Source organism: Nanorana parkeri, unplaced genomic scaffold, assembly GCF_000935625.1.
Source record: "Nanorana parkeri isolate BGI_ZX_2015 unplaced genomic scaffold, ASM93562v1 scaffold153, whole genome shotgun sequence".
NCBI lineage: Eukaryota > Metazoa > Chordata > Amphibia > Anura > Dicroglossidae > Nanorana > Nanorana parkeri.
The window spans coordinates 1,057,223-1,071,926 of NW_017306421.1; the positions used below are offsets into that span (position 1 = coordinate 1,057,223).

General features: G+C 43.8%; 1 protein-coding gene across 1 annotated transcript in view; it reads right to left on the minus strand.

Moving 5' to 3' along the window:
* Positions 1 to 14,704, minus strand: part of LOC108785253 (inositol-trisphosphate 3-kinase B-like) — a 69,236-nt gene that overhangs the window by 3,699 nt on the left and 50,833 nt on the right. The window contains exons 3-7 of the mRNA XM_018554300.1: positions 10,971 to 11,055; positions 8,066 to 8,279; positions 2,404 to 2,608; positions 1,785 to 1,886; positions 432 to 503 (exon numbers count right to left, since the gene is read on the minus strand). Of these exons, the coding sequence (XP_018409802.1) occupies positions 432 to 503; positions 1,785 to 1,886; positions 2,404 to 2,608; positions 8,066 to 8,279; positions 10,971 to 11,055 (678 nt within the window). The remainder of the gene's footprint in view (positions 1 to 431; positions 504 to 1,784; positions 1,887 to 2,403; positions 2,609 to 8,065; positions 8,280 to 10,970; positions 11,056 to 14,704) is intronic.

A 14,704-nucleotide genomic window follows, 5' to 3' on the forward strand; every position in this document is an offset into this window, starting at 1 on the left:
CTTTAGCTGATCTTTTCCTGTTACTGACACACCATGCCTTGCTCTACACTGTGTCTCTGTGTGGAGGTGGACATTGTGGTTGAGGCTCTAGTGTTCAGAGACAGCAGAGCCTTAGCTGTATATGTGTATTATGAGACCTAAGTGCTCTGGCACACTCACATACTAGGAAGTGCACTGCTATGTATTTAGGAGGAATTCCAAACAAAATATACCTTTGTTATAGTATTAACATTTTTAGAGGTTCCTCATAGCAAATTTTCACTTTTTGTGTTCAGGTCAGCTGTAATAATAATGCCATGAAGATTTTCCGAGCGACCAAACGGAGTCTATGTTTCCACAGATCCGATTTCAGAAAACTGATTTGTTGCTATAATTTACAGCACGCGAATGGGGCTCCTTGCATTGTAATATTGGGTACGTTGTTTACTAACCTCATGGGTGCGAAAGAATTCAGACTCTTTAAGTGCAGCCTGCATGCTCTCCAGACGCTTCACATAGGCAGCCTGAAATAAAGAGAGCAAACTTTTCACGTTTTCTAACACAAGATGGCACTGCTGTATGCATGCAGATACTGGGGATTTCTCTTTGTAAAGTATTACATGTTGTTACACATACAAGGTTAGGGCTACAGGAGTGATTCAATCTGTGTTCAGTTAACAGGTTAAACTACTTGTTCAAAATTATAATATCAGCTTTACATTGATTTCATGAAGCTGCCAATAAATCAATGCATGTCATCAAATGGTTAAATGTCAGTAGCAGAGCGATTTTACATTTGTTGAGCAGATACATACAGAAGCTAGATTGGGATCTCAGAATCCTTGATTGCCACATATACTGTCTAGTGTGTTTCCAATAGCTTCCAAACTAGGGATGCACCAATACTTTTCAGATACCAGTGTCGATACTTGGCATTTTCACGAGAACTATCAGGGTTGCAGCTGGGACCTGGCTCTGGCACTCCACCACTGTCCTGAAATCATTTGTCTGCATTGTTTTAGAAAAACTGTCACATGACAAACAAAAATGTATCGGTAATTGTATCTGTGAGTACTTGGGCAAGTATCAGTACTTGTACTTGAAAAACTGGTATCGGTGCATCCCTTTATTTATAAAAACAAAATCGTACATTAAAACAGATGTACAAATCCCAGGAGCTCCGTGTGCTCCTTACAAATGAACGCTGCCTCCTAACTTTTGGATTTTTCTGTAGTCTAGTAGCAGGGAAAGTACCTGCACTTGGACTTGTACCGAGTACGGTACTTGGTATCGGTGCATCCCTATTCCAAACTTTAATTTGCCTGCTGCACATTTTAATCTGATTGGTTACTGCGGGAAAGTAGAAACAATTTCAAATACTTTGCTCAATGAAACCCAATGTTTATGTCTGTATGTGAAGTAAGAGGAACTATCGCATTGTGCTGCAGGCTTTATGTTTCCCACTCTGTCACACCTCTTGGAAAACACAAGACAAGTCTGGTTACATTCCCCAAGCGTAGAGTAGTTTAACGCTCCCAGAGTTATGAAGCCACTACAGGTAAAGCAGGATGGATGGACTGCTGCCCTATTGCTTGTGTTAAATGTGACAGACATATTGGCTTGCTAATTACAGAGATCCAGATGTAGCCTGCAGTCCAGAAGAGATGAAGTGACATGTCTAAGACAGACACAAATGCTGTAACCAGAAGCTAGCTTTGCAGAGCAGGGCATGCATGCTGGGCTGTCCCCGTGTATAACTCCACATTGCACTGGAAGAGTAGGTGCTGAACAGTGATGTCTCGTACCAGGATGTCCTTTCGGCTTTTTGTAAAAGTGACAAATGTTTCCATGATTTGTTCTCGACCCTTCATTTTCTTGAAGTTTTTCTTGACCGAGCCAGCTTCAATCTGGGAGACAAAAGGTCAAAGGTCAGTAACCTTTCTGACGGCCAATCCAACCAGATAAAAAACTTGTAGTAAAACTGCATGATTGAGCAGAGCTCTGGTAAGTGCCATCTACACCTGGCACAGATGAGCTTTCTACACCTCTAGTATGTGTGAAACTATTGTGCCTGGGCTATACTAATAACTGAAGAATGAGTCGATTGTTACTGGAGCTTTAGGTGGAAGATATATACACTATTCTGCCCTTTTCTGCTTAGAGGAAAAAACTTGAACTGCTTAGTTGACTTACTGGCTGACAATGTCAGATATTAGGAATAACTCGGGAATCACATGACTACTCTTTGAAAGTAATGTGAAAACGTGAAGTGCTGAGTGAACCAGAAAGTAGTTTCATCAAAAGGGAAGCAAGTCTGTGTGACAGGTCATACGCTACATGCTAGGTGTGCTCTGTATGACTTGTAGTTTTATGAGACTCGTATGTATCTTGTAGGTTCTGAGAAATGATTGAGCACTGACTCACTGTGACACCCTCGATACGGAATCCCAACAGTGCCGTAGAACTGACACTCTCTCTCCACTGCATGTAACGTGGTTTAGTGATTGCTTTCTGCAGGTGCTCCTCTAGTGTGGGGGCCTGGGGATCCAGGGACACCATTTTGTTGTACAAGTCCTTGCGTGGTGTGGGCTTCAGGAGGGCTTTAGCAAGCTCATCTTCTAAGTATGTTCTGCAAAAAGGACAATTTGTACCAGAAAGGATTATATTACATCTGAATCTGATTGCCTAAAAGGTATTTCCACATTCTGCACTTTTCACTGGGAACACCACAAACCATACAAAATCATGCTTCTAATCACTGCCTGCAGACCGCACCGTCCTGGCTTCTGTAGGTACAACTGGCATTCAGAGTTGTATGTATGGCTGCAAACACAGTGAATGAAATATCTGGAGCAGCTGTGCATGGCAACCAATCAGCTTCTCGCTTTCATTTTCAAATCTTAACTGAGCAAACTGAAAAGAGAAGCTGATTGGTTGTCATGCACAGCTGCTCCAGATTTTGTCTACTCCAGTTTTGTAAATCTCCCTCATCATGTGATTACTGTTCACCCCAAGAGCACCATTTTACCAGATAGCCACACCTTGTGGGAACCTTATGGAACATCAACATAAGAGATTCGGCAATGGGAAACCCAAAGTGAAAACAGAGGTTTAAGAAATTTGAAATTTAATGATGTTCATTTCTAAAATACATACCAGGAAATGTTTTGTTAGGCGGGCACATAAACTAACAATGTTCAGCAAACTTTGCTAATCCTGATGGGAGCAAACGTTTAGAAAATCTGTTTTGTGCTAAGTATCTGTCATTTGCTAAATGATGTCAATGTTCTAATGTAAACCTGTCAGTACCATAATACTGCTGAACAGGCTGCTACAAGAAAGGCATCCAGAAATGTCTGCACATGGCTTTCAGTTCCCTCTAAATCCCGGGTGCTCTAATATACAAACAATTTGACTTATTGGTAGTGTTAAAAACGTCCCTTCCCTATCTTGCTGCCTATACATTGCTACTGGTCTGTCATTATAATGGGCAGCCCTACAGACCAATAGGAAGGTGCAGGAGGGAGCCAGGCATCTCTCAACACTACCTGAAAGTTTCAAAACATGCACATTAGAACCCCCATAGATTTGGTTCACCTGTATTGCTCGAGGAGACATTTAAAGGTAGGAAGGTTGCTGCTAGGGATGCACCGATACCAATACTAGTATCAGTGCCGATGCCGAGTACTCATACTCACCCAAACTCTCCAATGCCTGGCCCGATACTTGACCTTCTGGTATCAGGAAGCCGGGCAGTGAGTCATTACATGCTGTCCAGCTTCCTGATTGGCCCGGGAAGCCGGCTCCATGCTCCCTCATCATTTGTGACTAGGGAGCATGGAGCTGGCTTCCCGGCCAATCATGAAGCTGGGTGGCGTGTCATTACACGCCCCCCAGCTTTCTGAATGGCCAGAAAGCCAGCTTGCTCCCGTGATGGACTGTTTTCCATCGTTGATTCGTCGGCTAAAATTCCAATTTGCCGCTCACGCCACGCCCACGTTGGTTAAGCCGCTCACGCCACGCCGATAAACCCGCTCACGTGACGCTGCTTATGCTATGCCCACCGCACACGCTGAGGACATGCGTCTGGCCCTCTCCTCCCGGTGAGCTTCCCGACTCGCCGCTGCCCGCCGACAACACCGTCATTCAAAGTAAGTCGAGATCGGCCGGGAGTTTTTTTAATGTTTCCTGTTTTTTTTTAAAGCGGCACACTGCAGAACATTAGTAGCTATAGAGGAACAACAAACAGCCTGTATAATGTACTATTGCTGGGATTTGTTGTTCCTCTATAGCTGCTAATGTTCAGCAGTGTGCCGCTGTATTATACATTGGTATTCTGTAGAGCTGCAACAATTATTAGATTAAGTCGATTCAAATCGACGATGGAAAACGCTGTCAGCATTTTCCATCGTCCATTCATCGGCTAAAATTTACATTTCCCTCACACCCTCCTGTTCGCGGCTCCATACACGAGTTACGCTACGCACGACGCGTACGCCACGTCCACCGCACAAGCCGGACACACCCGCAGAGCACTCCGCCGCAGCGACTTACAAGGGTTCAGTAACAGGTAAGGGGGACCTGTTTTAATGTTTCCTGTTTAAAAACAAAAGGGTCCAGAAGACCCCTAGTGTCACCTTTCCACTTGAAATAAGCTAATGAAGTGCAGATCGCACTTCAATAGCTTATTGCTGGGCTTCAGGAGCCCAGCACTGACAGCTATGGGAACAGATGTGATGTAATACGCGTCGCTCCCAGTCCCATAGAACAGGGAGGAGATCGGTGCTAAGACATTCGCCGCTCTCCTCCCCAGCTTCCCACCGACACCTGAGATGCTGGTCCTGGGCCGCAGGAGGGGTATTGGAGCCCGGGAAACACGACGGGGGTGTCGGACGCGCAGCTTACCAACCCGTAGAAGCGATCTGGCAACAACTGAGTTGCCAGAATCACTTCTATTGTAAAGCTGACAGCTGGCTCTACAAAAGTAAACAGAGTCCCGGCAGCTTTAGCCTCCAGGAGTCTGTTTAAACGGGCCTGGTGCCAATGACGTAATATGTACGTCACTGGTCGTGATGGGGTTAAGGAACCTGTGTAGTAATCTATGCAAACTAACTTTCCCATTGATTGTATCATAATAGCCAAGCAAATAACACTGATGGCGTTATAACAGTAGTGGTAAAATGCCACCGAGCAGGCTAAACACAGTGAAGGGACTGTATCAAAACTGGAGCAGCTGTGCATTGCAACCAATCAGCATCCACCTTTCATTTTCAAAGCCTAACTGAACAAAATGAAGAGAGAAGATGTTAGGTTGCCATAGGCAACTGCTCCATATCTGATAAATCTCCCCCATCCCCAGTTTATTATGCACTTTTTTTAATTATGTACTTCAATTGATATCTGAGAGATACGAGCCAGATAAGGTGCAGTATCAAAAAAATAATAATGGGCAGAACAGAACTTTCAGGCTATATTGCTTAAAAAAGAACTATAGCCAAACCCTTTTTTTTTGGCTTAGTTCTCTTTTGGGTCACAGTGACTCAAAGTCGGCATGTAGTGAGCTACCTGCTGCAGGGCTGGTGCTAGACTATTCAGCTAGTTGCACCCCCACCGGCGCAGCCCGCAATCCCCCCCACACCCCCTCCGGCCCCATTCTCTTGCCGGCTAGCTTCAATAGGCGAAAGATGGATGTAAGCAGCCGGGACAATAGCCAAAAAATTGTCTCTCAGTTGAGTTCCAATGCTCAGTGGGTGGGTGCAATAACGAGCCTGCTATTGGCTTTTGCAACTTGAAATGGGGTGAGTGGTCGAGGCTGCGCCCTAGGCAGCAGTGCACCCTAGGCGGCTGCCTAGTTTGCTTAGTGCAAGACAAACAAAAACACTTTTTTGAGGAGCGCAACTACCTATAATTAGAGTAATGGACCCAATGTGCTAAGCTAGGGAAGATGCATAACAGTTTAAAATATGCACTTCGCTGACAGTCACATCGGACACTGTAACAACACACATAGAGTCTGGGGTCACGGAGCCGATCGCGGCTCACTGCTTTCCCGTCTCAGCCGCCGTATTTTAAACTGTTATGCATCTTCCCTAGCTTAGCACATTGGGTCCATTACTCTAATTATAGGTAGTTGCGCTCCTCAAAAAAGTGTTTTTGTTTGTCTTGAATTGTGATACACAGGGTCCCTCCCCCTGTATTGAGGAGCTTTGCACACCATCCCCTAGCAGATCTATTTCCTACCTGTGTTTGTCCTACAGGAGTGCGCTCTAACCATTGTGTGTTTTTAGTTTGCCTAGTGGCAGCACTGGCCCTGACTGGCTGCTATGTGATGACAGCACAGAGCCATGCTGCAGCTGGGAAGGATCCAGACAATATTGCCTGATTGACAGCTGGCTGTGCCCACCTTCTCCCGTCTGTCCCTCCAATGAGCACTGGAGAAATAGAGAGGGAAGGGAGGAATCCCTGCAGTGAGTGGTTACTGGTAGTAACCTCTCCTTAGGGAGAAGCCGTGAGCTGAGCGATCAGCAGTATGTGATCGCTCAGTTCTCAATCTATAGAGCTGGTGTGCGATAGCTGCAGTGTCACAAGCCAGCTCAAAGTATCGGGAAGAGTACATTTTACTCTCCCAGTACTTCTCCTTTAACTGCAGTGTAGTGTGCAGGAACCTCCAGGGACAAGGCTGGGTTGTTAGTCACAAGACTTGCTGAGCAGAATTAAAATTTATTTGGCAGGTTGTACAGTTAAAATGTTTTAAACTGAACTCAGTTTTAACTGGTTGAGGACCAATGAGCTATAGAGAGAAGACAACGGTTAGATTGGGGGGAGCAGTTACTGAATAACCTATTTCTACATGTATAACATTGTAGTATCTTAAAGTGTATCCATCAGTATTTGACAAGTCGGTATAATTCATTGTCTTATGATACAAAAACAATATAATTCTGCAACATAACTGTACATTTTACAAGGAAAAAGCAGTAATTAAAATGAATCAGCTGCCAACGCACCAAAAATGATGCATGCACCATTTCTGGAAGTGCACCTCAATTGCAGTCCGTTGGCAAGGTGTGTTGGGGTGCCATACATTGGGGTACCATGATAGTGTGAGTGGGCCCTTATTCTTGTGCAAATCCAGCTGATTTTCATTGATGAAAGGATTTGTGGTAGGTTTTGTATCTATACACCTACAAACTGGGACAGACACAAGACTCTGTGAAAGACTTGCACTCCACACACATATGTAATCAAATGGATTGTGCACATTGGTTTGTTACTTTTGAGCAGCAGAGGAGAATTGATGACTCCAGCTGCAGTCACTGGTCCTATTTTCTATATCCCTTCCATGTAACCCCCCTTCCCTGCAGTGCACTGCTGAAATTGGTATGTGTGGGCCATTGTGAATAATTCTCTTCATGGTGGAGACAGGTTGTGATGAGCTACCAGCTCTGTGCAGCTTTCTGGTAAACATGAAGATCTGAGTGAGCAGCAGACAGCGGTGGCTTGGCAATGGCAGCATGAATTTCAAAGACAACAACTGTTTTAGGAAGTTGCATGTTGTCAAATAATAGTTTGTTCCCTACAAGACACATAGGCTTTAACGTGAATCTTACCCAACTATAAACGTTTCTGCAGACAGATCAGACGATGCCCTTTAATACTTTGATTAGTCTGAAGATGCTCTGCTGTGCCTCTCTCTGACTTGTTACAGAAGCTTGACTTTGCTTAGCTCCACAGTCTGAAAGGACCTTTACTGGCCTCCGAGGAAGTCTCATTGGACACCGTAATGGCAGCTAGCAGGGCTTAGTCATGAAGTCAGGCCCCAGTTATAAAGTGAAAACAAATTAGAATGGGGCACAGAAGAACCTTTTCTGGTAAAAAGCCAACAGGCAGCATGGCGGGAATGTATCAAAACTGGAGTAGACAGAATCTGGAGCAGTTGCTCATGGCAACCAATCAGCTTCTCCAGTTTGTTCAGGTAAGCTTTGGCATAGGAAACTGCTCCAGATTCTATCTGCTCCAGTTTCAATACATTCCCCTCCTTGTGTTTTTTGTTCTCCGCCTCAAAACTTTCAAATGGAGCACTTACCGAAAACCCATCTTGCAGTCCATGATGCTCGCTGCCTCCAAGCCCATAAGAAGGTCTTCCATTTTGATGTATGTCTGTTCTTCCCTTTGCTCCAGTCCGTGGTAGGTAGGAACATATGGTCGGAGGATATCTTCCATTAGGGCCTCCAAGCATGCATTTTCTATAGGACTGAACTTCTTCAGAATGTGGCCCCGCTCACTGGCTTTGAAGTTACCTTGAAAGACAATTGCATGAAGGAATACTCAGTTACCTGGACTTGGATTGTTCTTAGATGAGCAATGTTTGTAAGTCACTGTTCTTAATATTGTGGTAAATTTAAAGGCAAAGTCCAGTTTTAACAAATAAATAAATAATAAATAAGTAAAGCATTGTAACCGCTAATCACTAGCATGACGTCACTTCCGGCCAGTCTGACATCAGACCAGCAGCATCGCTGATGGGGCCCCAGCTTGTCTCGAGGCCGCTGGAGCGGCTATGCCGGGGTCCTGCGCTGCTAGGGCCAGGCCTCCGCCTCCTCGCCCTTCACCGTCGGCCGATAGTCATGTAAGGGACCCGGGCGGGCCCTCCAGGCTGCCCGGGCCTCTCACATGAGTATCGGTCGTACCCCCCCTGATGGCTGCCCTGATCGCGGGTGCAATGCTCTGGCTCCTGCAGGTTCTCGCTCCCATTCCTGTCCATGCCAATTATCTGGGTTTCCCACCGCACTCCTGTCCCATAAACCACTTTGTGAGATTGGGTGCTGAAATGACTGTGGATGGCGCCGCTGTAATCCAAGACATAGAATCTGGTGACATTCTCTATATATGTCCTGTCATTACCAAGGTGCGGACATTCAGTAACATGGACCGGAGGCAGAATGAATAGACTGCAAGTGAGATATATATAGAGAGGGATCTGATTTTAGATTATTCTTATGGTGCTGTATACCAGGACAATAATGACACTGCGTGTGATTCTTAAAGTGTATCTAATCCCCACAACCAAAATGTCCTATATTGCAGTCCTTAGATGTGGTGACTGCATTAGTTTCCGTTTTCTTCGACCTTTATTTCCTTTACTTTTACCTCGTGATCCTGCCAGTAACACACTCTCTGCATTAGAATGACACTCTTTACTCACTGCAACATATCTATGAAGGAATGCTGTTGTCCTCACAAGCTGATTTGGACTACAAATACCTCCTCCTCTCATTTCCATTACAAAGGGGGAGGGGTTATATAGTTCACAGGTGATAGCTGGAAAAGCTGATAACGAGTTTGAGATGTCAGTTCATTTATTCAAATGTACTTAGCCTGTAAAAAAACAAAACAAATGCAGCCACCATATCTAAGGGATGGAATTCTGCAATAGATGACATTTTGTTTTTGGGTTTAGAAGCAACATAAATGGACAAGGAAAACGTCAAATGAAAAACTTCAAAGCTTTTTGTAATTCTCTTTAGAATTCTGCTCTGAATACTGTTACCAGAGGGGAGAAAATTGAAGGGATTTTTACTTAAATTAATTAATAATTAAACCGTTCATAAGCTGAGGCTACTTTAATGGAAAAGCACGTTCCTATTATCAGTAGATCCACACAGCTGAATTTATATACAAAGCTCTTCTATCGTCATAAAATGTGTTTAATCCTGCCTCCTGATCCTCCTTATTGGCCCTTTAAAGGTATGGACAGCCTCACTGACCAACCAGGAGCATCAAGACACAGGAGGGTGGTATCAAGCTGAACTTTTGCAGGAAAATTATATATATATATATAACTGCATAGATCTCTGTATCCACTGATATTCTCAAAATGAAAACATTTTGTAACCTTCACATTCTCAAACAAATCATCCCCATACAGCTACCTCCTCATGTATCACTTCCCCCTCCCTTTTAGGCCCCGTTCACATATAGCGACATACCTTTTCAGCGGTCGGGATAGCGCGACTTTTGGGGCGACGTTCCAGCAACGATCCAGCGACGGTAGCGCGACCTTCTCCGTCGGGCTCCATAGAAAAAAAAGCAAAATCGCGCAAAATCTGCCGAAAAAAGGGTCCTGTAGAAGCGACTTGCGACCAGCGACGCGCGACATGGAGTTAAGACAGCTCCATTGAATAGCATTGGCCGGCGACTTCTCGCGGTATCGTGCGGCAAAAATGCGCAATATCGCGGCGGAAATCGTGCGACAAGTCGCTATATGTGAACGGAGCCTTAGATTGTAATGTCTTCCTTATATTGTAAAGCGCTTCGCAAACTGTTGGCACTATATAAATCCTGTATAATAATAATCTCATGTTTAGTTTAGTCATTTGTATTGAGATTGTAGTCCCTCACGGGAGCGAGGTTGGAGCGGTGGATACTTTACAACACACACAGGGACTATGTGGAACAAAAGTAGCCACCCTCCAGAAGGAAGAACAGTGTCAGCACTAATTTCGGGATGATTTGAGGATCTAGAGCCGGTGATACACACATAAGATACATTTTTGTTAATAGTTAAGGTACTTGAATGCATTTTTAAGATTTAACTCCTGAGTTTAGTGTCACCTTAATGTAAACCTAAAGCCAACACTTTTTTTTAAAGTTTTGGATAGAGAAGGGAATGGTTTGTTTTGTTTATCTGTTGTCTATGTCCCAATGGGGTGATTTCCCTTCACTTCCTGCCCTTGAAACACCACCGGAAATAAGAAGAAGTCTCTCCACAGTGAGGATCACCAAAACTGGTGTCCAGCTTAAAGAACTGTTTCCCATTACTTTCTGGCCCAATGACAGGGAGCACCAGGATAAATAGGAGGGATGCAGACAGCAATGAAAACCTGACATGGGTTATACTCCTTCCACACTCTATAAGAAGAAATAGTTCTGGCATTGGATACATTTTAACACTGCCACATGCACTGGGGCTCCATCTTATTTTACTATACCTTCATGGCCAGCCAGCTGAACCCAGGAATTGTGTCGTTTGAGTGACCAGTGTACCATTGTGAAGAACGTCTTCCATGATTTTGTCTGCAAAAGATTTAAACCAAATCAAAGTTAACAAGATGGAAAGAAAATCACTTCAGATATCAAACAAAAGGGCTACGAATGCAGACTTAAAAGGGACATTAGCGCAAGACATAATCTGATTATAAGCATCACAAAATATATATGAAGTGATCTGTTCCATATTCCAATAGCATTTATAGGAAAAACTGCACGGCCTAAGCATTTCTTTACCAGACCTACGTCAAAGAACATTCTGCATGAGCTGAGTCTTAAGATAGAATATTGTGGTTTACTGGTCACTCTACATCCCCATGTTCAACTATGTTCTTGACCTAAGAGTAAGTACACAAGTGTACAACTAGAGAGAGAAAAGGAAGGTTCTCTGCAGGACTACTAAGCTTAAAGCCCATGGTAGGCTTCTACAGTCAGCTGACCCTTCGGAAATGTGATCTTATTAGCCAACATATTCCTGGACTAACAATGTGACTGCTTCAAGTACATTCAACTATGAGAAGGCTGCTGCCTGCCGGGTATACACAAAACATGCTGAAAAGATCATATATGTCATGGAATTTACTGGAAGATCCCAGTGTATTTTAAGCAAACCTGAAATGTTCCCATGCAGGGTAGAGCAGCCTGTTTGCTTTAACGCCCCTTCCTCAGCGGCCCAAACCATTTTTTTCATTTCGCTGCTGCTGGAGGCAAAAACAATTCCTAGTAGTTCTGAGTATGAGTAGCATGTGACTCGCTCAATGTGACAGCTCTGGGCCAATCACCAATTACCAGCGCTGTCAAATGGAGAGAGGCCATATGCCTGTGTATGGTACAACTTAAAGTGGACCTTTACCCCCTTTGGCTGAAAATCACATCAGCATACAGCTCTGCATGCTGACATGAAATCATCTTATATTCATTAGATAAACAAACATATTTTTATTTTACTTACAATTTCTTTTTTCTACTTCCTGGTCCACTTTGGCACACATCTAATCCTGCCTAAGCATTGCATCCTGGGAAGGTTACATCAGCAGTGCATTGCTGGGAAATCTCCTCTGTAATCTCATGAGATCTCGGGGAAAGGCATTTTCCTCCCCTGAGATGATGTGCATGGTCACATGTCCTAGTCTAGTCATATGTGCCAGAGTTCCAGGAAGTAAAGGGAGATCTAGTAACTGGCCACTGTCAGAAGAAAAATAAGGTATGCAAAGAATAAAAAGCCAGAAATTAAGCCAGGTGGCACGCCATGACCCACCTCCCGGCTTTCTGATTGGCTAGGAAGCTGGCTTTACTTGTTGCAATGCAGCCTGGCTTGCTGACCAATCAGGAAGCCAAGCGGCACGTCATGGCCCGCCGCCCGGCTTCCTGATAAGCCAGGCCCACAGTACCTCGGGATGCCAGTAACGGTATTCTGTATTGGCAAGTACCGAAAAAAAATATCGGTACTCGATACCGAAAAACTGGTATCTGTGCATCCCTAGTTACTATGGCATACTGCACATACCAATAAGCCCCTTTATTAGATATTTCTTTGCAATACTGTAGTATCAAAAGACATTCAAAGTTCTTTGTCACCACCAAACCTTTGTCATGTATTACAGTCTTCACTTTTATATGTATTCCCTTTTAAACCCCCCTGCTTGTCTAGCCTGTGCAACCTTCCCGCTGACTAAAAATACACTGAATGCTTGGTCAATGAGACCATAAAGTGAAAGGAAGTAAGTGGGTGTTTAAAGGACTGTTAAAGCCGGACGGCCATAAAGAAATGTCTTGCAGAATAGATTTGTTGAGAAAGTAATCTGAGATACAAAATAGTTATCACTGAACACCAACTAATTGCTGCAAACTAGTTCATCCTGGAGCAGGATTCATGGGATCATTCACATCTGACAAGAGGATTCACAGGTTTAACATGTCTTTATTTACTACATCTCAGAAACCTCCTAGACATTTGTTTTTAAAATAACACCTAAGATATGATCTATGATGAGGCTCCCTGTACAACTGCTTCTTAAAGTACATATACAGCCAGCTTTTTTGTTTTGGTAGGGAAGATTTAAAACCCCTTTTCAGCTATTTTTCTGTCCCCTGCTGGGGAGATTTCCCTTTAGGATGCAAAAGAAAATAGGAGGAAATCTCTTACAGGTGAATGGAATTCCTGTCATAGATAGTAGGGATTAGGTTCGGACCAAACTCGGTCCCAATAGAAGCATAAAATGAGGGGACGTCTCTAAAACAGAGATACAGACTGCAATACAAATGTAATCAGTATGGGAAGCAAAGGGTTAGCAGGTGACCGCGCTGACCAACGAGTGCTTGCAATTTGAGAGCGAAATTCAGAATACATGGCACAGGTACAGATAGTACACCCATACTGACGGACGGGAAGGACCGTTCGCCGAAAGGTAAGCATAGCGGGGGGGAGGGAGAGGGGGCCAGATTTGTGTGGGTAATTCCATTTTCCGAAATTACTTGGGAAAGTGAATGTACCTTTAGGGCTGGTGCAGACTTGGGCAATCGTGTGCGGTTGCATACAGCGGTTGCCGTGTGGCCCCATTGATTTCAATGGGGTTACATGCGCCTGCCAATCACTGAAAAAAGGTACAATTTTTTCGCAACACACAGTGCGGTGTTTTCAACTGCCATCGTGCACGATTGCACAGACGGTATTGCGGCGGGAAACCACTCGATCTGCCTGGCGTGACTGGGGTGCCATTAGAAAATACTGGCACTGCCAGCTCGATCAGTGGTGGTGTGCGATTCCGTGAGCGCCCGGCCATCCGGTTTTGTGCACGATTGCCGCGCAGTCAGATTTTCAAGAGAATTTTCATAAAAATATCTCCAGAGCATTAACTAACGCCTTCAGAGACTTGTAGAATGTCGTTTTAAATTGCATTTGATTTTAACATTCGATTTTGGAATCAATTAGGTTTCTCAAACCAAAACCACAATCACTGTTAAAAATTTATTCATCTGAGAAAAAAAAAGTCCATCCTGTTCCTTTGATTTTTTTTGTCACTACAGTTGAATTTGATTGTCGAGTCACCCCAATAACTATCAGAAGATCGAACAAACATTCTGAGAAGACATTTTTTCAAACAAAATTCTACTGGTGTACAGACAGCCCAAGTCTTGGCTTCTCTATCAATTCGATCAATGCTTTCTAACCCATTATGTCTTGGGTCAAATGAAGAGATATAAGATATACCATATAGAAAACCCCCCATTTTTTAGGGGTGGTAATATTTACAGAATGTATAGATTCCGCTATCAATATAAATCTGCTATAAAGGAATAATAGATGGAAGGTTTGTCGCAGAGAGCAGAAGACTGAATGATTTGTTCTGGCTGAAACTAAGAAAATCTCATTTGCATTATAACAGTTTAGTTTCTGCCTGAACGGTTCACCACGACTCAGAGAACAGAATATCAGATCCAGTAAACTTTGTTCTTAATAAAATATTACTTTAGCTACTACTTGCATTAGGGATGCTGGAAACCATGAGCTGCATTTGTTAGCATTAAAGAGCTATTTCTGGCTACTGTAAATGAGAGGCCGTTGGATCTGCAGGCTTGATCCAACCAACCTCAGGCATAGCTCACATAGGCAGAAACATGAATATATTTTAAAGTGAACCTGTGATTCAGATTTGCTTTCGAGATGGGAAAGTAA